Here is a 26,499-nt window from a genome sequence, read left to right as displayed (position 1 = left end):
TTGAGGGAGAGGTTGTTGTCCTGGCACCACACGGCCAGGTCTCTGACCTTCTCCCTATAGGCTGTCTTGTTGTTGTCGGTGATCAGGCCTACCACTGTTGTGTCATCTGCAAATTTAATGGTGTTGGAGTCGTGCCTGGCCGTGCAGTCATGAGTGAACAGGGAGTACAGGAGGGGGCAAAGCACGCACCCCTGAGGGGCCCCCATGTTGAGGATCAGTGTGGCAGATGTATTGTTACCTACCCTTACCACATGGGGGCGGCCCGTCAGGAAGTCCAGGATCCAGTTGCAGAGGGAATTCTTTAGTCCCAGGGTCCTTAGTTTATTGATGAGCTTTGAGGGCACTATGGTGTTGAACGCTGAGCTGGAGTCAATGAATAGCATTCTCACCTAGGTGTTCCTTTTGTCCAAGTGGGAAAGGGCAGTGTGGAGTGCAATGGAGACTGCATCATCTGTGGATCTGATGGGGCGGTATGCAAATTGGCTACAGATGCGAGTGCTACGGGTCATTAGTCATTTAGGCAGGTTACCTTAGTGTTCTTGGGCACAGGCACTATGGTTGTCTGCTTAAACCTGTTAGGGACAGACGTTCCGCTAGCGGAATGCCTCACCAATATCCAATGGTAGAGCGTGACGCGAAATACAAATACCTCAAATGCTATAACTTCAATTTCTCAAACATGACTATTTTACACCATTTTAAAGACAAGACTCTCGTTAATCTAACCACATTGTCCGATTTCTAAAAGGCTTTACAGCGAAAGCAAAACATTAGATTATGTCAGGAGAGTACCCTGCCAAAAATAATCACACAGCCATTTTCAAAGCAAGCATATATGTCACAAAAACCAAAACCACAGCTAAATGCAGCACTAACCTTTGATGATCTTCATCAGATGACACACCTAGGACATTATGTTATACAATACATGCATGTTTTGTTCAATCAAGTTCATATTTATATAAAAACAGCTTTTTACATTAGCATGTGATGTTCAGAACTAGCATACCCACCGCAAACTTCCGGTGAATTTACTAAATTACTCACGATAAACGTTGACAAAAAAACAATTATTTTAAGAATTATAGATACAGAACTCCTTTATGCAATCGCGGTGTCAGATTTTAAAATAGCTTTTCGGCGAAAGCACATTTTGCAATATTCTGAGTACATAGCCCGGCCATCATGGCTAGCTAATTTGACACCCACCAAGTTTGGATTACCTTTGCTGATCTTCGTCAGAATGCACTCCCAGGACTTCTACTTCAACAACAAATGTTGTTTTGGTTCCAAATAATCCATAGTTATATTCAAATACATCCGTTTTGTTCGTGCGTTCAAGTCACTATCCGAAGGGTGACGCGCGAGCGCATTTCGTGAAAAAAAAATCAAAATATTCCATTACCGTACTTCGAAGCATGTCAAACGCTGTTTCAAATCAATTTTTATGCGATTTTTCTCGTAAAATAGCGATAATATTCCAACCGGGCGACGTTGTATTCATTCAAAGGCTGAAAGAAAAAAATGGAGAATTCTCGTGGACGCGCATCTCCAGTGTCACTGTTCCCTGCCTGACCACTCACACAACCTCCTGTTGTTTTTCGCCCAGAGACTGCAGACACCCCATTACACTTTCTGGCGCCTTGTGAGAGCCAATGGAAGCCTTAGAATATGTCACGTTACAGCACAGATGCTGTATTTTCGATAGAGATGCCACAGAAGGAGAACAAATTGTCAGACAGGGCACTTCCTGTATGGAATCTTCTCAGGTTTTGGCCTGCCATATGAGTTCTGTTATACTCACAGACACCATTCAAACAGTTTTAGAAACTTTTGTGTTTTCTATCCAAATCTACTAATTATATGCATATTCTAGTTTCTGGGCAGGAGTAGTAACCAGATTAAATCGGGTACGTTTTTTATCCGGCCGTGAAAATACTGCCCCCTATCCCAAACAGGTTAAAACATGTTGGTATTACAGACTCGGACAGAGAGAGGTTGAAAATGTCAGCGCATGCTTTGCTAGTTGGTCAGCGCATGCTCGCAGTACACGTCCTGGTAATCCGTCTGGCCCTGCGGCCTTGTGAATGTTGACCTGTCTAAAGGTCTTACAAACATCGGCTGCAGAGAGCGTGACCACACAATCTTACGGTACAGCTGTTGCTCTCATACATGTTTCAGTGTTATTTGCCTTGAAGCGAGCATAGAAGTAGTTTAGCTCGTCTGGTAGGCTCGTGTCACTGGGCAGCTGTCGGCTGTGCTTCCCTTTGTAGTCTGTAATGGTTTGCAAGCTCTGCCACATCCGACGAGCGTCAGAGCCGGTGTGTACGACTCGATCTTAGTCTTGTATTGACGCTTTGCCTGTTTGATGGTTTGTCGGAGGGCATAGTAGGATTTCTTATAAGCTTCCGGGTTAGAGTCCCGCTCCTTCAAAGCGGCAGCTCTAGCCTTTAGCTCAGTGCAGATGCTGGCTTGGGTATGTACGTACAGTCACTGTGGGGATGACGTCATCGATGCACTTAGTGATGAAGCCAATGACAGATGTGGTGTACTCCTCAATGCCATTAGAGGAATCCCGGAACATATTCCAGTCTGTGCTAGAAAAACAGTCCTGTAGCTTAGCATCTGCGTCATCTGACCACTTTGTTATTGATCTAGTCACTGGTGCTACGTTGTCTTGGCTGTGTGCTTAGGGTCGTTGTCCTGTTGGAAGGTGAACCGTCGCCCCAGTCTGAGGTCCTGAGTGCTCTAATGCAGGTTTTCATCAAGGATCCCTCTGTACTTTCCTCTGTTCATCTTTCCCTCAATCCTGACTAGTCTCCAAGTCCCTGCCGCTGAAAAACATCCCCACAGCATGATTCTGCCACCACCGTGCTTCCATGGTGTAAGGTTTCCTCCAGACGTGACATTCAGGCCAAAGAGTTCCATCGTGGTTTCATCAGACCAGAGAATCTTGTTTCTCATGGTCTGAGAGTCTTTAGGTGCCTTTTGGCAAACTCCAAGCAGGCTGTCACGTGCCTTTTACTGAGGAGTGGCTTTTCTCTGGCCACTCTACCATAAAAGCCTGATTGGTGGAGTGCTGCAGAGATGGCTGTCCTTCTGGGAGGTTCTCCCATCTCCACAGAGGAACTCTAGAGCTCTGTCAGAGTGACCATCGGGTTCTTGGTGACCTCCCTGACCAAGGCCCTTCTCCCCTGATTGATCAGTTTGGCCGGGCAGCCAGCTCTAGGAAGAGTCTTGGTGGTTACAAACTTCTTCCATTTAAGAATGATGGAGGCCACTGTGTTCTTGGGGACCTTCAATGCTGTAGACATTTTTTGGTACCCTTCCCCAGATCTGTGCCTCGACACAATCCTGTCTCGGCGCTCTACAGACAGCTCCTTCAAACTCATGGCTTGGTTTTTGCTCTGACATGCACTGTCAACTGTGGGACCTTATATAGACAGGTGTGTGCCTTTCCAAATCATGTCCAATCAATTGAATTTACCACAGGTGGACTCCATTTAAGTTGTAGAAACATCTCAAGGATGATCAATGGAAACAGGATACACCTGAGCTCAATTTCGAGCCTCATAGCAAAGGGTCTGAATATGTATGTAAATAAGGTGTGTGTATATATATATATATATATATATATATATATATATATTTGCAAAACATTCTAAAAACCTGTTTTCACTTTATCATTATGAGGGATTGTGTATAGATTGCTGAGGATTTGTATTTATTTAATCCATTTGCGAATAAGGCTGTAACATAACAAAATGTAGAAAAAGTCAAGGGGTCTGAATGCTTTCTGAAGGCACTGCATGTCCCACTTTCTGGTACCCACAAATCCAACCCATAGGACTGCACACTTTTGTTCCAGCCCAGCACTAACACACCCGATTCAACTACTCAAGTGTTTCATAATGGGTTAGGTTAGGGGACAGAGAAAATAAAACCAGTCAGTATTTGGTGTCACCACCATTTGTCTCATGCAGCGCGACACATCTCCTTAGCAGAGTTGATAAAGCTGTTGATTGTGGCCTGTGGAATGTTGTCCAACTCCCCTTCAATGGCTGTGCGAAGTTGGTGGATATTGGTGGGAACTGGAACACGCTGCCATACACGTCGATCCAGAGCATCCCAAACATGATCAATGGGTGACATGTCTGGTGAGTATGCAGGCCATGGAAGAACTGGGACATTTTCAGCTTCCAGGAATTGTGTACAGATCCTTGTAACATTATGCATTATCATGTTGAAACATGAGGTGATGGCGGCGGATGAATGGCACGACATTGGGCCTCAGGGTCTCGTCACAGTATCTCTGTGTATTCAAACTGCCATCGATAAAATGCAATTGTGTTCGTTGTCCGTAGTTTATGCCTGCCCATACCATAACCCCACCGCCACCATGGGGCACTCTGCCATCTGCCCGGTACAGTTGAAACTGGGATTCATCTGTGAAGAGCTCACTTCTCCAGTGTGCCAGTGAATGCACCAATTTGTAAGTCGCTCTGGATAAGAGCGTCTGCTAAATGACTTAAATGTAAATGTAAATGTAATGCCAGTGGCCATTAAAGGTGAGCATTTGCCCACTGAAGTCGGTTACGACGTCGAACTGCAGTCAGGTCAAGACCCTGGTGAGGACGACGAGCACGCCGATGAGCTTCCCTGAGACGGTTTCTAACAGTTTGTGCAGAAATTCTTGGGTGTGCAAACTGTCTGGGTGGCTGGTCTCAGACAATCCCGCAGGTGAAGAGGCCGGATGTGGAGGTCCTGGGCTGGCGTGGTAACACGTGGTCTGCGGTTGTGAGGCCGGTTGAACATACTGCCAAATTCTCTAAAACGACATTGAAGGTGGTTTATGGTAGAGAAATTAACATTTAATTCTCTGTCAACAGCTCTCGTGGATATTCTTGCAGTCAGCATGCCAATTGCACACTCCCTCAAAACGTGAGACATCTGTGGCATTGTGTTGTGTGACAAAACTGCACATTTTAGAGTAGCCTTTATTGTTCCCTGCACAAGGTACACCTGTGTAATGATTATCCTGTTTAATCAGCTCCTTGATATGCCACACCTGTCAGGTGGATGGATTATGTTTGCACTAACAGAAATTTCAGCTCATGAAACATGAGACCAAGACTTCACATGTTGCGTTTATATATCTTTTTTCAGTGTATATTGATCAGGATGTGAAGGTGAAGGCCTATCCCCTGCTGTAAGTCAGACTACTGCACCTTTCACTGGACTTTTTCTAACTGACTGTTTCTGAACAGTAGAGTGACCTTATAAACTGAGATGTATGGCATTTTGGGTGTAATCTCAGTTAACCCAGAACTAAAACCTTGCGTAATCTGGTCAGATGCTATGTTTACGTGGTCTGTCCATCAGATATTATAATATTAACTGTCCTCATCTTCTCTTTTTCCCATTGGTCTCTCTTTTGATCTCTCACACATTCAACATACATGCCGATATGGTCTACGTGCGCACACACACAATACTCTCAACCAGTTATTAACCTGAAATTAAGGTAGAAACTTCCATTTAAATAGAAAAATTGTACATTCCCATGGTTTGTATAATACTGCTCCCACAGGGGAACATTTCATTCATGCTTTTTAGACACAGTATTAAGTTTGACTTTCAAAAGCCCTGGTCTGGGATCCACTGTAACCTACTGTTACATTTTGTTACTGGGGGGGATATTTTCATGGTGACAGCAATGAGCACCGTAACTTTTAAGATTGATTTCATACAATTAGTCAATAAGGGATCAAACGCATACTTGATGTTAGGATGTGTCAACAAATATGATTGGTGGTGATTGACAGGATGCATCGAGGTGGGCTGAAGCATTTGATACGGCATGTTTGTGAGCTGGACACAATCAGATATCGCATATTTCAATGTGTCAAGATGTGTCAGATCTTAACACAGGGGTATTTTGTGCAGTGAGATCTCTCTCCCTATGGCTTCAAAAGGCAGGATTATTGATTTCCTAAGCTGTGTGTGTGTGAGAGAGAGTGTCGAGGTGTGTGTCGACAGACTAGTTGCCGTCTGACTGAATACAACCAAGAGTGAGAAAATACCATGTAAGTCAAAGCAAAAGGAAATCATGTGTACACTGATGTGAGACCATGGGTTAAAAGAGACACAGTCAGGCAAATGTGATCACAATGTTTAGTAAAACAGCAGTTATATCATTATGAACAACCAATGAGCTGGAGTGAAGTGGAATTATTAGTTATTGACACAGAAAAGACCAGTAACGCTTCAGAACTAGGTATTGGAGTTTATCTTACACGACTTCATGGGCTAGTTTCCACAGACACACATTAAGTTCCAATGGCATGGAGATTCTCCATTGAGCATGCTTTTTAGTCCAGTAGGATTAATTTGTGTCTGGAAAACCAACAAGTTTGTTGTGCTATTAACAGTAGTAGTAAATCAAGAGGAATAGAAAATATAAAACAGGTTCAGAACAAAACAAACACAGAAACATTTAATATCTACAGCTCACATTGGATAATCACATTCCATTTGTACTACTGTAACACAGACAGATACATTTCATTAGTAATGCCATTTCAGACATTCTGACACCAGTATTCTGTCATCATATTGGTTTGGTCTGGGGTGTTACTGGCATCTACTCCTGGTAAGGATTGTACAGGTTAGTTAGTTGCTATGTTACTGCATTTGGCAGTTCTCCTCTTGGCGTGATGTCATCATGGCCTCTTTGCGTTTCTCCCTCTGTTCCGGAGTCTTCCGTGTGCTCAGGGACCGACGGCCACGCCTCTCCTCGCCACTGGGGGCAGGACTAACACACAGGCCTTTCCCACCAGGGCTGTCTGGCAGAGTTGCCATGCCGACAGGGCTCTGAAGGGACAGGGGCTCCAGCACCTGCAAGAGTAGGAAAGGGTTTTAAATGGCCATGTTATGGACAGAGACATGAGTGGACTCTCCCTGTCTTCCTAAAGTTAAATGGTCCACCCCCCAGCTTCTAAGGTACCTGGTGGTATGACAAACTAGTTACAGCATAACAAAGTTCCTCTGCAATACTGGAGGCTGGATCATAATAATGGCTGGAACAGAGCAAATGGAATGGCATCAAACACATGGAAACCACATGTTCGATGTATTTGATACCATTCCACTCATTACCACAAGCCCGTCCTCCCCAATTAAGGTGCCACCAACCTCCTGTGCTCTGCAACTACCACAGGGAGGCTTCACCACAAGTTAATATGCCCCCAATATGGATGTGATCTTTCATTAAACTGAAGTTATGGAGAGGGTGTTCTTTTAAGTGCTATTCCTGAATGGGCCCGAGAAAGGAAGCCGTCTCCCAAATGTCTTGCGGAAAAAAGTCACGACCGGCTGATGGAAACAGGGAAATGCCAGTAGAATTCTATAATTCTATTGTTCATTTGACATGGTGGCATCTTTCAAAAGTCTGCTCGCCAATTGGATGGAAACGTAGCTACTGACGTGTGTGAGTGAATGTTATCAGGTCTCCAGCGAGCCGTAGTCAAGAGTGATTTTCTAAGCCGAGAAAAGAGGGTCCCCATTGCAGATGTGACCGAGGTTAGGCTGACTGACTGAATACAACCACCTCACACCTTCTTTTAGTGACAAGTCTCTTCTCTACCCTCCATCTCTCCCATGGCTTATATTACTCTCTGCTGACCAATGACACTGTAATTTAACTGCAGTGTGTGGCTCACCTTCAGGACTCTGCTGCCCCCCTGTGGGTGTGTCTCGTGTGCAGTGTAGGGCTGTGTTTCTGGCTGCACGTGACAATCTGCAGGTGCTCCGTCTTGTGTGTGTGTGTGAAACTCACCTTGTGTCGGGCGGCGGCCAAACGAGGGCTACAGCGCAGCACTGCGGTTCTCCTCATGATGAAGGGACTGGCCTCTCCTAGAGGGATATCAGCAAACCCTGAGAGAGACATGAGAGAAATCGAACATGAGGCGGATAGTAGTAGCTCAGGTTATTATGCTTCAATAAGAACAAAGTTATTGTTGGAATCCATCATCCATTCACCATGTTCCCAGGTCTCACCTCTCTGCACCAGCTCAGGAAGTCCCTCTGGCCTTAATTCCTCCTCTTCCTGTCTACTTCCTGGTCTGGGCGTGGTTGCTGTTGCTTTGATCCTCTTGGCAGTGTTCAGAAGGGCCTCCTGTGCTTTAAATGGAGTGTTGCTGTTGTCGCTAGCTGCTAGCGCACCACAACCCCTCTTCCCCAACGACCCCTGACCAGCAGGCATCGTGTTCTCAGAGTCCATCTCTGCGGGACACAATGGTATGAGTGCTTCCTGTGCCCTGGCGGCTGACCTCCTGCCTGACTTTCGCCTGGGTGTTTTGTTGCTAGCATTGTTAGCCGTGCTGCTAGTGGTGTGCGTGACAAAGCGTTCCAGACGTGTTTTCAGCGTTTCGTTGGTCTCCTCCAGCTTGTGGACACGGACCATCAGGCTGCAGTATTTATCCATGCTCTCGTCCACCTCCCTGCTCCTCTCCTCCAAGGCTTCAGTAAGCTCCTCCAGTTCAGCCTCACTGCTCCTCTTCTGCACCTCCAACTCCCTGCTTCTCTCTGCTAGAGTCTTGCTGAGCACCTGCACCTCCTCACTCCTCTCCTCTAGAGCTTTCTTCAACTCTTTGAGTTCAGTCTGCACCTCCTCAATGCTCCTCTTCTGTACCTCATCACTGCTCTCTTTACCAGCTGGAACGACAGGGAGATTTTACATGTCAATGGGTTTATGTTTAACATGGGGGGGAAAAAAGGGGCAAAAAAATCTACATCTGTTTTAGCAACATTTATAGAAATGATGATTAATGTGCATTGTCCCTGTCAATTAAATGTAATATGATGTTCCACAATCTGAAGTTGTTTCAAACAGCGGTGTAAAGTACTTAGGTAAAATTACTTTAAAGTAGTACTTAAGTATCTGTACTTTACTATTTATATTTTTGACCAATTACTGTATAATGTACTTTTTACTCCATGCATTTTCGCTGACACCCGAAAGTACTCCTTGCATTTTGTATGGCTAGCGGGACAGGAGAATGGTCAAATTCATGCACTTATCAAGAGAACATCCCTGGGTCATCCCCATTGTCTCTGGTCTGGAGGGCTCACTAAACACAAGTGACTAGTTTGTACAGTGCATCTGAAAAATATTCAGACCACTTGACTTTTTCCACATTGTTATGTTACAACATTATTCTAAAATGGGTGAAATAGTTATTTTCCATCAATCTACACACAATACCCCATGATGACAAAGCAAAAACAGGATTTGAAATTTTTGCAAACGTGTTAAACTGAAATATTACATTTACATAAGTATTCAGACCCTTTCCTCAGTACTTTGTTGGAGCACCTTTGGCAGCGACTACAGCCTCGAGTCTTGGGTATGACGCACAAGCTTGGCACACCTGTATTTGAGGAGTTTCTCCAATTATTTTCTGCAGATCCTCTCAAGCTGTGTCAGGTTGAATGGGGATAGTTGCAGCACAGCTATTTTCAGGTCTCTCCAGAGATGTTCGATTGGGTTCAAGTCCGGGCTTTGACTGGGCCACTCAAGCACATTCAGAGACCTGTTCTGAAGCCACTCCTGCGTTGTCTTGGCTGTGTGCCTAGGGTCGTTGTCCTGTTGGAAGGTGAACCAACGCCCCAGTCTGAGTGCTCTGGAGCAGGTTTTTATCAAGGATCTCTCTGTACTTTGCTCTGTTCATCTTTGCCTTGATCCTGACTAGTTTCCCAGTCCCTGCCACTGAAAAACATCCCCACAGCATGATGCTCCCACCAGCATACTTCACCGTAGGGATGGTGCCAGGTTTCCTCCAGACGTGACGCTTGGCATTCAGGCCAAAGAGTTCAATCTTCTCTTCATCAGACCAGAGAATCTTGTTTATCATGGTCTGAGAGTCCTTTAGGTGGCAAACTTCAAGCAAGTGCTGCAGAGTTGGTTGTCCTTGTGGAAGGTTCTCCCATCTCCACAGAGGAGCTCTGTCAGAGTGACCATCGGGTTCTTGGTCACCTCCCTGACCAAGGCCATTCTCCCCCGATTGCTCGGTTTGGCCGGGCGGCCAGCTCTAGGAAGAGTCTTGGTGGTTCCAAACTTCTTCCATTTCAGAATGATTGAGACCACTGTGTTCTTGTTGGTACCCTACCCTAGATGTGCCTCAACACAATCCTGTCTCGAAGCTCTACAGACAATTCCTTCGACCTCATGGATTGGGTTTTGCTCTGACATACTGTCAACTGTGGGACCTTACATAGACAGGTGTGTTCCTTTCCAAATAATGTCCAATCAATTGAATTTGCCACAGGTGGACTCCAATCACGTTGTAGAAACATCTCAAGGTTGATCAATGGAAACAGGATGCACCTGAGCCTAATTTCGAGTCTCATGGCAAAGGGTCTGAATACTTATGTAATCAAGGTTTCTGTTTTTTTTTACTTGTAATAAAATTTCAAATTTGAAAACTGTTTTCACCTTGTCATTATGGGGTATTGTGTGTAGATTGAGGATTTTTAATTCATTTAATCCATTTTAGAATAAGGTAACGTAACAAAATGTGAAAAAAGTCAAGTGGTTTGAATACTTTTCAAATCAGGGATGCAAACTGCTGAAGGCCCAAAAAGGTGGAACATGCAACAAATCCCTGCTAGGGGGACATGCAGGTTTTAACTACCGTAATTTCCGGACTATAAGCCGCAACTTTTTTCCCACGCTTTGAACCTCGCGGCTTAAACAATGACGCGCTAATACATGGATTTTTCCCGCTTTCACATTTAAAAAAAAAACATTCTGTGACGTGCTCAGTTTTTTGGCGGCATGAAGCTTTCATTAGACCAATGAAATTGCCGAACGGGTTAAGGTCAAACAACTTTTTTGTTTACTGTTTAGATTAAATCGAGCGCTCTCAAAGTTCCCATCATTCTGATTACGGTAGTCATTTTGTCACCCTGATTCCTGGGGGCACAACAAAGTATTTGCAGCCACTCGACATCAGTGTAAATCGTGCATTTAAGGTGGCGCTCCGTGTTCAGTGGGAGGCTTGGATGACAAGTGGGGAGAAATCCTTCACTAAAACGGGCCGCATGCGAAGAGCAACTTATGGTCAAGTCTGCCAGTGGGTCCTGACAGCGTGGAGCATTGTCAAAAAATCCACTATCATCAACAGGTTTCGAAAGGCTGGACTGCTGCATGTTGAAGAGGGCTCAGCGGGGGATTTGCCTCCGGATGAAAGTGACGAGAGCGACAATGAAAACGATCCAATATCGGACGAAGCAATTCTGAGGCTATTCAACTCCGAGTGGTTTCAGTGCACAGGAGGAGGATGATAGTGACCAATGACTTTCTTGGTAGGCTACTGTTTACTGCTAATTTTTTGTTGTTGTTACAAGCCGTGTTTCGTTAAAGCCTGTTTATTTTTGTTACAAGCCGTGTTTCGTTAAAGCCTGTGTAAAGTTCATTTGTTTCAATGTACCGGTAGGCACCTGCGGCTTATAGACATGTGCGGCTTATTTATGTTCAAAATAATATTTTTCTTTTAATTCAGTGGGTGCTCTTAATAGTCCGGAAATTACGGTAATTAAACAACAACGAATATGATCTACATGATCAGTCTCTGTGTGTAAAATAAAAAGTGGATAATGTGAACTTACTCACAGCAAAAAAATGTAAAGAAAGCAATCCAATGTTATTTGTTGCCTAGACTTTACTGCAAATGAGAGAGAACGATACACTAATATTGCAGTTAGCCATGACAGCCTTTATAATAGAACGCTTGTGACCACACACATCTAAATATTGTACTTGGGAAAGAAAAAAAACATCTTAAAGTAGAAAGAATGAAAAACAGGCATTCTATTCTTGCTCTATTATACTGGCCACTATAGTAGACATCGATCAAGGGCACAAGGCTACATGTGTGCAAAAATAACGTTCACTGAGTAAATCATTTAAATAATTTCACTCACAAGTGTTACTGTCAAGTTCAACACAACAAAAGCAATGTCTTTGGACTACACTGCACATTATTACACTTTCTGCCTGTGGACATCTGTTCTACAATGTGCCAGCAGAGCATGATACCCTTTGTTGGCATAACTGATCTCTTTCAGGCAGAGTACACCTGGCATAGCCCTTTTGATCCACTGTACTGAACAAGTGAGAAATAGGGAAGATGTGTGGTGTTCCTTTCACTTCTATAGTGGCATCCAGTTTAAGCCTGGACCAGCTCCAGCTACACTTGATACCTGAATACACTTGTTTAACAAACACCTTATTTTCACCTAACTCTCTCATTCTAAAAATTAACCACATACTGTAGAGGGAAAACATTAGTTCACAGATATTAGTTAGTTGGTTAGCTAGTTAACATTTCATACTGATTACCAGAGTCCAGTAAGAAACTAACGCAAGTTGAGGAACGGCAAGGAGTCGTAGACCAGTTAATACTATAGCGAATTGGTTAGGTTACTAACGTTAGCTCATCTGACGTGGTAACGTTAGCTAGGTGGTGTTAGCTGTTTGACGTTATTAGCCTGCCATTTTTCACACAATAAACTCAATTATTTGTTCAGTTAAGTTGGCTAATGTTGCTCAACATTTCTCTGGCTAGCTAAACGGATAATTCGATCAAGCTAGGAAGATAACGTTACTTAATTAACAATGCTAATAATACTTGTTCCACCACACTTTCTCCCTCACCTCAAACTTTGCAAATGCCAGTTGTTTTTCGGTTACAGCTCATGGAAGTACGCTTCATCACCTTCTCACCCCTGGTCAGGCTTGTCACCATACGTTACCTCTTGGTTATGGTTCAGGGGACGCGCTGCTGTTAACTGCCAAACTGCCTTTACACTCTCGTCTTTCCAAAGCTGATGCTGTAACTAGCGAACTGGTTGTCTCTTCTCTCTTCAGTCGCGTGTTGCATTCTGTTGATATGTGAATGATTTGGCTGAGCCTTGGATACAGCCAGTATCGCTCCAAACGCGCATCACTCTTTCGCTTACAGCCAGTAGTGATCCAAAGCACCCCCCCCAAACTTTCTCATCGGATCGATACGAATCATGTAGGTCACCTATTTTGGATTCAAAACGGCGAATTTTTGTATCCCTGCCAAATGCACTGTAAATTATGTCTGAGTGTTGGAGTGTGCACCTGGATATCAGTAAATAAAATAAATTAAAAGATAGTGCCGTCTGGTTTGCGATATAAGGAATTTGAAATGATTTATACATTTACTTTCTATACTTAAGTATATTTTAGAAATTACATTTACTTTTGATACTTAAGTACATTTAAAACCAAATACTTTTAGACTTTTACTCAAGTAGTGTTTTACTGGGTGACTTTTACTTGAGAAATGTTCTATTAAGGTATCTTTACTTTTACTTTTTCCACCACTTGTTTCAAATAATGTAAGTATTCATGTGGGGTTCCCCAGGGTTCAATTCTGGGGCCCCTACTGTTTTCATATATCAATGATATTTATTATTGATGGTAATGTAGTAGATAATGGTACCTGGTGTCTGGCTGGCCTGTAGTTGCTGGGTCTCCAGTACAAGTGCCTCCCTCTCCTTCTCCAGCTGTTTACAGGAGTTCATCCACAGGTTAACCTTACTGAGGGCTGAGTCCCTCTCCTTAGAGAGACGGGCCACTCTGGAGCTCAGCTCAGATACCTCCAGACAGGACACAGATAAATAATATTAGTCACCATAATAATCACTCACAGATAAAAAAAAAAAAAAAAAAGTAATACATTTTCAAGTGGTTTTCACTCCGAATTTAATACAATGAATTTCCAGGCCGTAAAGCAACAATGTGACAAGGGCTGTACACCTGTTTGCTGCTGTCCTGCTGTGTGATGGTAGTGCTGAGCTCCTCCATTCTGGTTCTCAGGCTGCTCAGCTCTGACAGATGACCTCTGATCTCCTCCTCCGCTGCAGCCAACTGTCCCCTCAGCACCTCCTGCTCCGAGGTCAGCTCACCCCTAAGGGCTGCCACCTCCTCCTCCTGCTGTGCCTTCAGCACCTCCTTCTCTGAGGTAACCTCCTCCAGGGATAACTAGGGAGGAGTCGGTAGTGTGTTAGAAAGAGGACATACATAGTGTGACTGACACTGCATTGCTGAACCAGAAGACTGGCACAGGTGAACACATCTCTGTTTCCAACACATTAACCATGGTTGAAAAGTACAAAGTACCAAGATCATTCCAGTCTCATATGGATGAATGAAAACCCCAAATACTAAGAATAAACTATTCTACATATCAATAGGACTATAGAAAACCACTGACCTTGTAGCTTTCTGCCTGCTGCTGTAGTTCTAGTCTCTCTGCAGACTGAGTCTGTTCTTTCTGCTCCCACTCCGACAGTCGCGCCTGCAGCTTCTCCATCTCTTGCTGCAGGGTGTTGTTGTTCTCTCTGATGTCCCCCATCTCTCTCTGCTGTGCCTCCAGGTCCTCCTGCAGTCTCAGAGTAAGCATCTCTCTCTCCTTCTCCCGCTCGATCTCCAAAGCCTGCAGTCGATCCACCTCTTTCTTCAGCCTCTCCCCCTCAGTCTTCCATTCACCTACTAAGTACTGCATCCTCTCCCGCTCTTTCTCCCATTCCTCCGTTAGAGACCGCATTCTCTCCTTCTCTCCCTCCAGGCCTTCTCTGCATTTCTGCAGCTCAGAGCTCACCGAGCCAAGGTGGGCCTGTAACTCTTCCACCATTGCCCTCTGTTTGTCCTCCGCCTCTCTCATCCCCCTCTCCAGTTCCTCAGTGGCAGCTCGGTTTGCTGCCTTCATCTCCTCAATCTCTGCGTTCTTCAGGGAGAGCGCTCCCTCAATCCTCTCTTTCTCATTTCTTAGGCTGTCCAGTTCGGTGGTCATCTCCTCAATCTTCCTGGCCAGTTCCTTCTTCTCTTCCTCCAACTCTTCCAGTTGGGCCATGGCCGTCTCGGCCTGAAGCACAGCCTCCTCTAGGTTTTGGTCAGCGTCTTCCCTCTCTCTCTCCTGTTTGTCAATCTGGTCCTGAAGAGCATCAGTTTTCCTCTGGGCAGCCTTCAGCAGTTCGCTCATGTGTTTTTTCTTTCTCTCGTCGGACTCTATGCGGACCCGGAGCCTCTCGATGCCCGACCTCATTTGGGCCACCTCCTCCTGGGTAGAGTTGAGGCGTGAGGCTATCTCTCCTTTCTCTAGCAGAGAAGACTCCAGAGACTGGGCTAGTCTAGATATCTCCCCTTCCAGAGACAGGATCTTAGAGGCCATGGACTCAGTGTCTCTGCTCGCAGTGCTCTGGTTATCTTTGAAGCTGTTCAGTTGGTTAATCAGGTTGTCCTTCTCCCCGCTCTGCAGGGTGATGGTCTTCTCTAGCGTCTGACACTGCAGCACCAGCTGAACTCTCTCCTTCTGCAGACTCTCCAGGTTAGCAGACGTCACATCAGATTCCCTCTTCCCATTTCTGATATCTTCCTCTAAGATCTTAATAACCTCTCTAGTATCCACGTTTGTCTTCTCCAGACTCTCTGCCTTATCCTTCCACTGTGCCACGGACTGTTCCAGCTCATCTCTATCCTCGCTGCAGGACACTAGCTCCTGTCTGAGTTGTCCGCTCTCTGAGGTGAGTGTGGCCAGCTGCTGGGCCAGGTCACATTTAGCCTTGCGGCTAGCCTCCATCTCCGTCTCCAGCGTGACTTTCTGCTCTGTCAGGCACTCCAAATCGGCCTCCATGGAGAGGATGTGTTTTTCCAGATTGGCCTTCTCAGAACGAACCCTCTTCAGTTCGCTTTCCACCTGGAAGAACCTCTCGCTCCAACCACCTTCGGGATGGAAGAATCATATCTTCATTAATTTATAAATAAAATAAAAATCTTTTCACTTTCTATACATTAGCCTAAAGCACAAATATTTAACCAATTAGATGCTAGCACTATTAAAATGAGGAATATTACAAAGATAAAATTAGATAATAGAATTAGTAATTTCCAGAGGTCCACAATTTGGGTTTCTGGTCCTTACCTTTGGCCATCTCCAGCGTCTCCAGCATCTCCATGACATCAGAGAGCTGACATTTCGAGGTCTGCAGCGCCAGTCTCAGGGACTCTGACTCCTCTGTCAACTCTGAGATCTGGTCACCTGATAATAATAAATACATGTTATTGTCATCATTAAAACACCCTTGAGAGTAAACATAATACACAGGACAAAAGATTGAAACAAAAACCTTTTTTGACATATTGGTCATTTAGCGTCTGCTCTTATCCAGAGGAACTTACAGTTACTGCGTTAAACTAAGGTTGGTAAGACAATCACGTATCAACGTTATTGAGAGTAGAAACCTTCCACATAAAAGCAGCTATGAGCCAAATCAGTGCTAGTAAGTGTTAGTGCAAGAAAGACAAGTAGAACAGTATGGCGTTTGTTTGTTTATATTAGGGAGGGGGTCAACAAAGGAGAGTTCTGTAAAGTTTTTGTGTTTAGTTAAAAACCAACCTAGAGTCCGTCTCTCCACTAGGGCAGCGCTAATCTTCTCCGCGGCACCACACCTCTCCTCCTCCATCTGTTGGACCTTCACCTCTAACTCTTCAACTTTGACCTCCAGCTCAGAGCACAGCTCCTTCCTGAGGGTCATCTCAGAGGTAGCGAGGTCAAGCTGGGAGTGGAGGGTCTGTAGCTCCTCCTCTAGCTTTCTGACCACCTCCCTGCTCTGGACCAGCTGGTCCTGGTCACGGGGAGTTTCAGAGACTGCAGGATGTTCACTGCTGAGTGTCACATCATTATCTAGGCTTTCACTGAGCGCTTTCTGCTGCTCTACAGGGACTTTATCCATGCAGTCACTGAACTCTTCAGCTGGCTCATCGTTGCCGTCACTTCCTGCCTGTTGAGGTACCTCAGAGTTGTGGAGGTCATCTGATGAGATCAATGAAAAAGTAAATCCTTGTGAACCCGAAGCATATATTATATTAACATCAAGACTTGTGTAAATGGAAAGCATAACCACTAGAAATTCAATGTCTTATCATATCATCATCAAACCTGTTGGTTTCATCTCCACGGTATCTTCTTTTAAGGGTAAGCTGACGTTGAAGAAGGAGCCTGACGTCGGCCCGTCCGCCTCTCCTGTAGAGGCCTGCTGGTCTCTCTTGGTCTGAAGCTGCTCTATGAGGGACTGCTGCTGGCTTGCCTGTCATAATAATTATAATACATTTACAAAACACATTTTGCTTCCAAGGCCCTATACAATACAGGCCATTGTTGTAAATAAGAATTTGACCTGCCTTGTAAAATAAACACTAAAAACGAAATCCCAAAATAACATACACAATTAGCTCTCCCACTTTCCGATTTACCTGAGTCATCAGGCTGTCATAGTGCTCCTTGAACAGGGCTAGTTCACCCTGCAGTCCGCTCAGTCTCTGCTGGAGCTCGGTTTGTTCCCTCGCAAACGTTCCGATCCTCTCTCTGGCCTCGTCCTCGCTCTGCCGGGTTGCTCTCTCAAACGCAGACTGAACAGCCTCGTAGTTCTCCGTCAGGCTCTGTAGCGTACGCTGGAGACACTCGTTCTCCTGTTTGACCTCGTCCCTCTCATCCCCAGCATTCAGACTGTGCCTCTGCAAGTCAGCCTCAAGTTGCTCCTTCTCCACGGTCAACTGCTCCTTCTCCACGGTCAACTGCTCCTTCTCCACAGTCAACTGCTCCTTCTCCACAGTCAACTGCTCCTTCTCCACGGTCAACTGCTCCTTCTCCACGGTCAACTGCTCCTTCTCCACGGTCAACTGCTCCTTCTCCACAGTCAACTGCTCCTTCTCCACGGTCAACTGCTCCTTCTCCACGGTCAACTGCTCCTTCTCCACGGTCAACTGCTCCTTCTCCACGGTCAACTGCTCCTTCTCCACGGTCAACTGCTCCTTCTCCACGGTCAACTGCTCCTTCTCCGCGGTGAGCTGAATGATGTCCATCTCCAGTTGGCCGTGTTTTCTAACCTCCTCTTCCAGGGTCTCCATCAGCCCATCAACAGTGGCCTGGAGTGATTCCACTAAACCTGCTGTGGACAAGGCAGCCTGCATCTGCTTGCGAGTGTCTTCAAGAGTTGCTGTCATCTGGGTGACTTCACAGCTCTTCTCTGACAGCTGCTCTTTGACAGAGCCCAGCTCGGTCTCCAGGGTGGACCTTTGCGTCGCGCTCTCCTCCAGTCTCCCGTTCAGAGAGGCCACGGTTCCTCTGAGTTCCTCCACAGTTCCTTTAAGCTCCTCTATCTGGGTGTCAAAGGTATTCATGCAGGCCTCGTTGTCCTCCAGGTCCATCTGAAGCATCTCCAGCTGGACCTTGATCTTGTTCATGCTGATGACCTTCTCTTTCAGGGCATCGGTAGCTTTGTCTTGTTCAGACTCAGCCTGGTTCAACCTCTCTTTCAGACTCTTGATCTTACGGCCTTTCTCATCGACACTGTTTCTGGCAGAAGACAAATCTTCTCTCAGCTTAGACAGTTCTAGTGAGGCCCTCTCCCACTTCTCCTTAGCCTCGGCTGCCTCCTGGCTTTTACTCTCCAGCTGGCTATTTACAATCTCAAGCTGCTCCTTCAGGCCTCTTTGTTTCTGGAGGTAAGTCTCCAGCTCTGTGACATGGCTCTCGGCTTCCTTACGGAGTCTCTCTGAGAGCTCTTTGACTTGCATCTCCTGAGAAGAGATTAGGTTTGTTTTCTCCACCAGGCTGCTCTCCAGGTTGGAGTTGAGCTCCACGGCAGCCGAGTGGGTCTTCTGCAGAGCTTCCAGGGAGTTATTCAGGTCAGAAGACAGCTGGGTGGAAGCAGCATTATTCTCAGCGAGTCTGTCCTTCAATATAGAGATCTGCTTCAGCAAACCATTCCTCTCCTCTTCCTGGGAGTCCTGAAGGCTTTGATACTTCACAGAAACCTCTTCAGCTTCCCTCTGGATTTTGTCTACTTTCTCTGCCATCTCTGCCTTTTCCCTCTCAAGATCTGATGCCTTGGTCTCAGCTTCGTTCACCTGAGCCTCTAGTTTCACAACCACGTCTCTCAGTGTCTGCAGCTCTGTCTCAGTCTGGGTCAGGGTCTCGGTCATGTTCTGCAGAGCGCTTATGGACTCCTGTGCCGCAGCCGTCAGATTATCACAGCGCTCCTGTAGAGAGCCAACAGTCTTCACCTGCTCTGAGAGGCTATTGACTTCACCCTGAAGACTTTCCCCTCTCTTTTCTGCCTCGGAAAGCTTCTCCACAAGATTTTCTTTAGTATTGACAATGTTGTCATACTGGGCCTGTAGTTTAACACCCAAACTTTTCTGGATCTTCAGGTTGGACTCCAGTGAAGACACCTGGTCCTGGAGGAACGGCAGCTCCAGCTGAATCTTAACCAGACTCAGCTTGGCCTGCTCAGCCTCGTCTGCCTTCGATGCTACGCTTTCCTCACACTCCATCAGGAGGGCGGTCTTCTCCTGGGTAAACCTGGCCAGCTGTTCCTCCTGTAGGGCCGTGGTCTGAGCCAGGCTCTCCCTGAGCTGGGCTGCTTCGCTCTGGCCTAACTCTACCAGAGCATCTTTGGACCGGGCCAGGTCGCAGGCTGCCTGGTACTGCTCCTGGAGCTCAGTGTGAGACATTTCGGCCCGCTTCGCCCTGCCAGTCTCCACCTGCAACCTGGACTCCAGGTCCTTCACTTGTCCCTCGAGCTGGGTCACCTGCAACCCAACATTTTCCAGGTTTTTGGAGTGTTTTTGGTCAGACTCCTCCAGCTGTTTCTGAAGCTCTTCGTACATGCGGCCCTTCTCCTCCAGGTCGGTGCACTTGTTGAGGAGTTCTCCCTTCAGGGAGTCGATCTGCCCCGATAGACAAGCCTTCTCAGCCTCCAGAGTCTTCAGCTGCTCCTTTAGACCTCTGTTATCGTCGTTCAACGAGCCCAGACTCTTCTCCAGCTCAGTGATTTTGTCGACAAAGCCTTGCTGCACAGCCTCAGTCTCGTTAACAAGCGTCTCCTTCTCTGTTTTCCATCCCTGAAGTGTCTCGTACTCCTTCTTCAGCTGCACAAACTCGCTCTGAGTGGTGGTCAGGGTTGTCTTCAGTTCCTGGATCTCCTTCTCCAGAGCGCTGTGCTTGTTTGTGATCTGTTCCACTTCCTGTTTTTGGGTATTCAGTTCACTCTGAGTCTTGTCATTCTTGGTCTCTGCGTCTGCGAGCGTTTTCTTTAGGTTCTCTAGATCTTGGGCTGACGATCTGGTCTGGCTTTCCAGTTTAGTGACAAGTCCTTTCAGCTCTTCGGACTGGGCTTCATTTTTGGCTGTTGAACAACAGACACACAGAAACAACATCTAATGGGGGGGAAGCCAAAACCAGAGATATGACATGACAAGGAATGAAAATGAGCTCATTCCACATCAAACAGGATTTAAAACATTACTTTTACATTGCTAAATCATAATAGATAGGTTTAGAAAACATGCACAAAGCCTCACTTAAACAATAAATGTTATATCAATGAGTACCTGGATAAATAAAGGTGAAACAAAACCAACAACCTACCTCTGAAGTCATCCAGCATGCTCTGGGTGCGTTTGAGGTTCTGCTCGGAGGTCTTCCTCTCCTCCTCCAGCTGAGACAGCCTCTTGCTACCCTGGTCCAGCTGGGCGCTCACAATGTTCTTCTCTCTCTGCAGCTCCTGGACAAGTTAAACACAAAACAATCAGATTACCTCTGGTTTCAAGATGGAGGACATCCAATGTCCTTAAAGACCACCCAGGCTAGGGGTGAAACATTGTGTGCGTATATTAAAATAGTAGTTTTTGGTGTGTGTGGTTTCACTGTTTTTTTATTTAGTCCAGCACATTTTTCCACAAATGAACACGTTACAGAAGAATACATAACAGGTTTAAAGAGAAATTCCATGAATCATGGCCCACCTCAAATTTCTTCCTGAGGTCCTGCTCCTTGTTTTGGCTGGCCTGTAGGCTCTGTTCTGACCTCAGCAGCTTCTGTTTCTGCTCCTCCTGGTCTCTCTCCAGCTGGCTCCTCTGGCATGACACCTGGCAGAGGGCAGGGAGGGAAGTGTCATACTTGGTAACAGGAAGTGAACTTTGAGTGGTTGTCAGTGACGTGTAGAAATGAATAACTCCAGCCCATAATCACAACGTATTACATTACCTTGTCCATCTCAGCCTGCAGGATGTTGTGGTCTTTCTTGGCTTGCTGTATCTCCTGGTTCAGCTTGGTCTTGGTCTGGTTAAACTGCTGCTCTAGGGAGTGGTGGCTGCTCTGGAGGTGGGACAGCTCCTACACACAAACACAAGAAAACATACATTTATACACCTCCCTTCAGCAACAGCTGTTCCACAAAAAAAAAACATGGGTAACAGAGATTGAAGTTGCCACAGGTGGATTCACAGTATTAATTTCAACTAGAAAGTCTGAAAGAACAGAGGACAAAGGGAGCAGACCTTCTGGCTCTCCTTCTCCTGGTCCTTGACCTTCTGTTCCAAAGCTCGTCTGCAGCTCTCAGCGTTGTGCCTCTGGCAGGACATCTCCTCAGAGACCTGTTTCAATTTCTGCTCCATTGACACACACTGGGAGGAAGCAGAGTAATGATTCATACATTTTCTTGTGTTCAAAACAGCCCTCAGAAACACAACAGGAATGCATTAGCAAATGATTTTATTTTTTAATACTCCATATATCCCCTACCTTCGCGACCACTTGTTCGTGCTGAGTGGTAGCCTTGCTAAGTTCATCTATGCTCTTGCCCAGGGTCTTGTCTCTGTCTGTCAGGTCTCTCCTAGCCTGGTCCAGCTGGCCTTGGAGCTCCTGGAGCCTGCTGCTCTGCATCCTCGCGTCCTTCTCCTGTGACTGCAGATGCTGTTCCAGCTCAGACACTTTACTCTTCAGCTCTGACAAGACATAAAAAAACAGGACCAAACATTGAGAAACAAGGAGACGCGACTACACCACCGGAGTTTTCCCAGTCAGAACATTTTGTTTTTCTGTTACAGCGCGTTCTCACAAATGTGCCTACTGACAGGGTTTGTAAAGATAGAATTAGTATAACAGGGAGTGGCCTAAAGGATAGAATTAGTATAACAGGGAGTGGCCTAAAGGATAGAATTAGTATAACAGGGAGTGGCCTAAAGGATAGCATTAGTATAACAGGGCGTGGCCTAAAGGATAGCATTAGTATAACAGGGCGTGGCCTAAAGGATAGCATTAGTATAACAGGGCGTGGCCTAAAGGATAGTATTAGTATAACAGGGCGTGGCCTAAAGGATAGTATTAGTATAACAGGGCGTGGCCTAAAGGATAGTATTAGTATAACAGGGCGTGGCCTAAAGGATAGTATTAGTATAACAGGGCATGGCCTAACCTTGATTCAGCATCCTCAGCTGTTCCATCTGCTGGGAGGAGGAGCCATCAGAATCAAACTGGGATACAGACGTGCTGATTCGCTGGATGGATTTGATTGGTGTATCCTCTGTGTTCCACAGGAAGCCGCCAGCGGATGTCCCGCCCCCTGCCCGCCTAGCCAGGGGCGTTTCAATGGTGCCCTGGGACTGGCGGCCCTTGTCCTGCTGTTGCCATGGGAATATGGAGGAGCCTGCTTGTTGCCGGGTGCCAATGTCCTTATGACTGACGGACGACTGGTTCAACAGCTAGAAGACGAGACAGAACCATGTGTCATTATGCATCGTATTAAAGTCCCTCCAGGATTTTGCAATTGCAACTCTTCTGTGTGCAAAATCAACAATTCCCTGCATATTACGAGGGCTTGCAAATTGGACAAATCACTGCAATATTACAGCATAAAACTGTCTGCTCACCGCAATACAAAAGGAGGGTTCACAATTTTAGCTTATCACTGCACTTAACCACATAAAATGTGTCAGCTGAGTTTTTGGGACAATTGGATAAAAATCATAGTAAATTGCCATGCAAAGTCTAAGAACTGCAACAGCAAAATCAAACATTTTTGCCCACAAATATAACAGAAAAACACAGGTCAATCCTGGAGGGGCTGGTATTACACCATACAGCTGTGGTCAAATTTATTGGCACCCCTGCAATTTTATTTAAAAAACATGTTTAATTGCTATTTTTACCTATAGGCACCTGCACTACAGGTGAATTAAATTACACAATAAACGATAGAATAATTTAGTCCAGGCAATTTATTTAAACTTTAAAGTGAAAAATAACAGTGTCAGTTTAGATTTGTTCTTCTTGGTCCTGTGCAGTTGGAAATCAAACAATTACACCTGTAAACACCAACAGTGTTTGACATTTCTAACTATTTTAGAAGAAATAGTGAATTATGCAAGGGTGCCAATACTTCTGACCACATCTGTATATACCATATGTTATGCTACTTCAAAGCAACAACAACACTTTGATTTGTATGACTAGTTCATCAGGTATAGATGTTTTATTATCACATACACCGGATAGGTGCAGTGAAATGTGTTGTTTTACAGGGTCAGCAATAGTAGTACGGCGCCCCTGGATCAAATTAGGGTTAAGTGCCTTGCTCAAAGGCACATCAAAAGACTCTGGTATTTGGAACGGGGACCTTTCAGTTCCAGAGTGTCATAGTGGATTATCATGCTAACAAAACCAGTCCAATTGTAGTCCCTGCACTACATCTGACTGTGTGGTTGTGCTACTGAGCATTTCAACTCACTTTGACCTGTGTGATTTTCAGTTCAGCTTCCAGTCTCTTCCTCTCTTCCACCTCCTGGTTGTATCTCTCCTGAAGGTCCTCCAGTCTGGAGTCTGTGGGGAAGAGAAACTGTTCACACCACAACCATGCACGTAAAATAGACAGGTAATACTAGTTATGGAGGCGTCTACCAGGGTTCAGGTCAATTTCCTTTAAATTCCAAACGAGTCAGGAAGTACACTGAAATTCCCTCCAATATTTTTCAATTAGTAATATTTGGAATCAAATGTATTTATAAAGCCCTTTTTACATCAGCCAAATCAGAATTTGGTTTACTTTCTGAATTTAAATGGAATTGACTCCAACCATGGCTACAACTGCACCGTGACACATTTTTACCAGGTAAGTTGACTGAGAACTCATTCTCATTTACAGCAACGACCTGGGGAACAGTTACAGGGGAGAGGAGGGGGGGATGAATGAGCCAATTGCACAGAATGTAAGTGGGCCATATTGTGGTACTCTACCATGCTGTCTGTAGCTGGGAGTAGCAGCAGGAGTGGCAAAGGTCTTCTGAGGAGTGCTGTAGGACTGTAGATCAGAGGAGTGGGAGGGCTGAGAACGGTCCTTTTCATTCTTATATCTGTAGAGAGGAATACAGTGTTATTATTAACATGTTGTAACCATCCTATTCCTAGGCTAGCTAAGCATCTCCAGTATGTGCACAAAGCCAACGGATTTCTCGTACAGCCCTAGTGTACAGTAGTACTGAGCAAGCCACTCACTTCTTGAGTTCCTGCTCCAGTCGTTCTATGGTCTTCTTGCTGGTGCTGAGCTGACCCTCCAGGTTGCTGACCTGTTGCACTTTGACCCCCAGGTCGTGGGTTGCCTTCTGACGGGCCTTCTCCACGGCGTCACATGACTCTACTAAGGCCTGGTTCTCCCTCTTAATGGCAGACGCCTCGCTCTTCTCACTGTCAACCTGGAGAACACACAACTTTGAATGTCAAACACACAGACAATGTAAAAACAGAAATTCCCCTAGGAAAAAGTATTGTTCATGTTTTGGAATTCAACACCATAAGTTAAGTCACAAACCTTTTGTTTCTGTTTTTGTAGAGCGGCCTCCAGTGAGTCGAGCTGGAACTGTTTCTGAGTCCTCTCCTTCTTCAGCTTGTCCAGCTGTCCCTCAATCTCTTGTATCTTCTGCAGGGCTTTACCTGAAAGACCATCCTTCCACTCCTCCACTACCCAGCTCATACTGCTTCAATATCTGTAGCTAGCTACGTCGAGCCTCAACCGGCATATCCTGGGAGGGGAGAAGTACCAAAACTAACGTTAGCTAGCTAAGCATATTTGAATGGAGGCAGTGCTAGTGACATAGCACTAAATAGTACATCAGATTCACAAAGTTTTGTATTGAATTTCACAATTCTGATATTTTATTGATGTTAAATAAAAAATGCTATATCCAAATGTAAAAGTGCATATACAATTATCAGGAATTTGTCATATTTATTGGGCTACTAGTGACAAAGTTTCTGACAGGTTTGACTCAGTACGGTAAATAGTGTTTGATCATCACGGGGGGGGGGTGTATGTGTATTGAAATTCCATACATTTTGAAGGATACAAATTTGAATGTGTTACAAAAATCTATAAATTGTTTTTACACAACATATCAAACAGATAAAGACAAAAACACATACAGGGTATTTAAATAAAACATTTTTGGGAAAAGCTTAAGAGTATCAATTGATTTCAATACCTTACTCATACTATTCAATGTGGCAAAGTAATTATTTAAGTACACCTTAAAAAATACTGAATAAGATGTTTCCCCCCCAAAAAATATATTTTTATGGATGTGATATTTAACAAGAATTTTTATCAAATGTATCGCATACTTTCGTTAGTGGAGAATCATGAACTATGAAAAACTAAAAGGAAAACTCTCTGCTACTGACTCGTTATGAGGCATAACTCTACTGCCTTTTATCAAATATATTACTTTTCTGCGTTTATGCACTTTAGCTTAGATAGCTAACGCTAGCTAAATCAAACTACCGTTAGCTAACGTTGGCCTAATTTAGCGCTAGCTAGACCGCTTTTCATATCGAATGTAAACAAAGAAAAAGTCACAGCGGACGAAGAGGTAGTAGTTTTGCAACTACCAAAACTGTTCAAAACAATATTGTGTCCAATTTAACTATCTGCTTTACCAACTTGTTGCAACAAAAAAAAGTTTTAGGTAGAAATCCGAACTCACCTAAAAGCGGTGATTCTTGTTCTTGCGATTTCGCTCCGAAAGACAATGCTGCTGAAAATTCAAAATCGCCCAACGCGCCCAGTAATCTCCGATATGGCGTTTGATTGGATGATCATAGTGACTTTGTCAGAAACCCACCATTGATTGGACGCTTGAATTTGAACAAGTCCCCGCCCCCAGAATATTGCAGCAGTTTATTTGTCACATGACTAGCCAAGGGACGAAAGGGTTGGTCCGAGGGAGGGATCAGTCTTCAAAATCCTGTGTTGTGTTGGTACTGTATTTGTATGTAGTTACTCATCCTCAACTGGTAGATTGTTGTAACGTCTCCTAAACTCAATTTATGTACATTACAACTACTATGGTTTACATTGTTTTCATTTATGGGAATTTGCATTCAGTTGTTTCATTATAGCTAATGCCGCATTCACGTGCTACTCGGAACTAGGAAACTCGAACCGGCACGTGTATAACTACAACCAGTTAACAAGTAGAACATTTCAGAGTTTCCTAGTTCCGACTAGGACGTGAACGTGGCTTTAATATCAAATTAAATTCAAAGGGCTTTATTGACATGGGAAACATGT

The 26,499-nt window shown here is 45.0% G+C and overlaps 1 protein-coding gene across 2 annotated transcripts; it reads right to left on the bottom strand.

Moving 5' to 3' along the window:
* Positions 1–6,160: 6,160 nt before the first annotated feature.
* Positions 6,161–26,011, bottom strand: cenpf (centromere protein F). Of its 2 annotated transcripts, XM_045723674.1 has the most exons (22): positions 25,913–26,011; positions 24,742–24,952; positions 24,429–24,625; positions 24,171–24,286; positions 23,665–23,756; positions 22,354–22,639; positions 21,681–21,883; positions 21,437–21,562; positions 21,144–21,272; positions 20,903–21,025; positions 20,526–20,661; positions 17,927–20,283; positions 17,348–17,779; positions 17,034–17,181; positions 16,491–16,907; positions 16,017–16,133; positions 14,310–15,817; positions 13,853–14,077; positions 13,536–13,692; positions 8,059–8,715; positions 7,838–7,935; positions 6,161–6,897 (listed from the first exon to the last, which is right to left on the bottom strand). In XM_045723674.1, the coding sequence occupies exons 2-22, from the start codon at positions 24,901–24,903 to the stop codon at positions 6,685–6,687; spliced, it is 7,899 nt and encodes a 2,632-aa protein (XP_045579630.1). In that variant the 5' UTR covers positions 24,904–24,952; positions 25,913–26,011; the 3' UTR covers positions 6,161–6,684. The 2 variants fall into 2 exon arrangements, with proteins under 2 accessions (XP_045579630.1, XP_014066987.2); XM_014211512.2 differs by having other exon boundaries at positions 17,348–20,283.
* Positions 26,012–26,499: the final 488 nt, after the last annotated feature.

Source organism: Salmo salar, chromosome ssa09 (assembly GCF_905237065.1).
Source record: "Salmo salar chromosome ssa09, Ssal_v3.1, whole genome shotgun sequence".
NCBI lineage: Eukaryota > Metazoa > Chordata > Actinopteri > Salmoniformes > Salmonidae > Salmo > Salmo salar.
This window is presented reverse-complemented; position numbering and strand designations above follow the sequence as displayed.

Coding starts and splice junctions, on each gene's coding strand:
- cenpf (XM_014211512.2), bottom strand. CDS start 24,903: ATGAGCTGGGTAGTGGAGGAGTGGAAGGATGGTCTTTCAGGTAAAGCC. Junction 21,884..22,353: donor GCTGAGGATGCTGAATCAAG/GTTAGGCCATGC, acceptor ATGTCTTGTCAG/AGCTGAAGAGTAAAGTGTCT. Junction 15,818..16,016: donor GACGCTGGAGATGGCCAAAG/GTAAGGACCAGA, acceptor TCCATCCCGAAG/GTGGTTGGAGCGAGAGGTTC.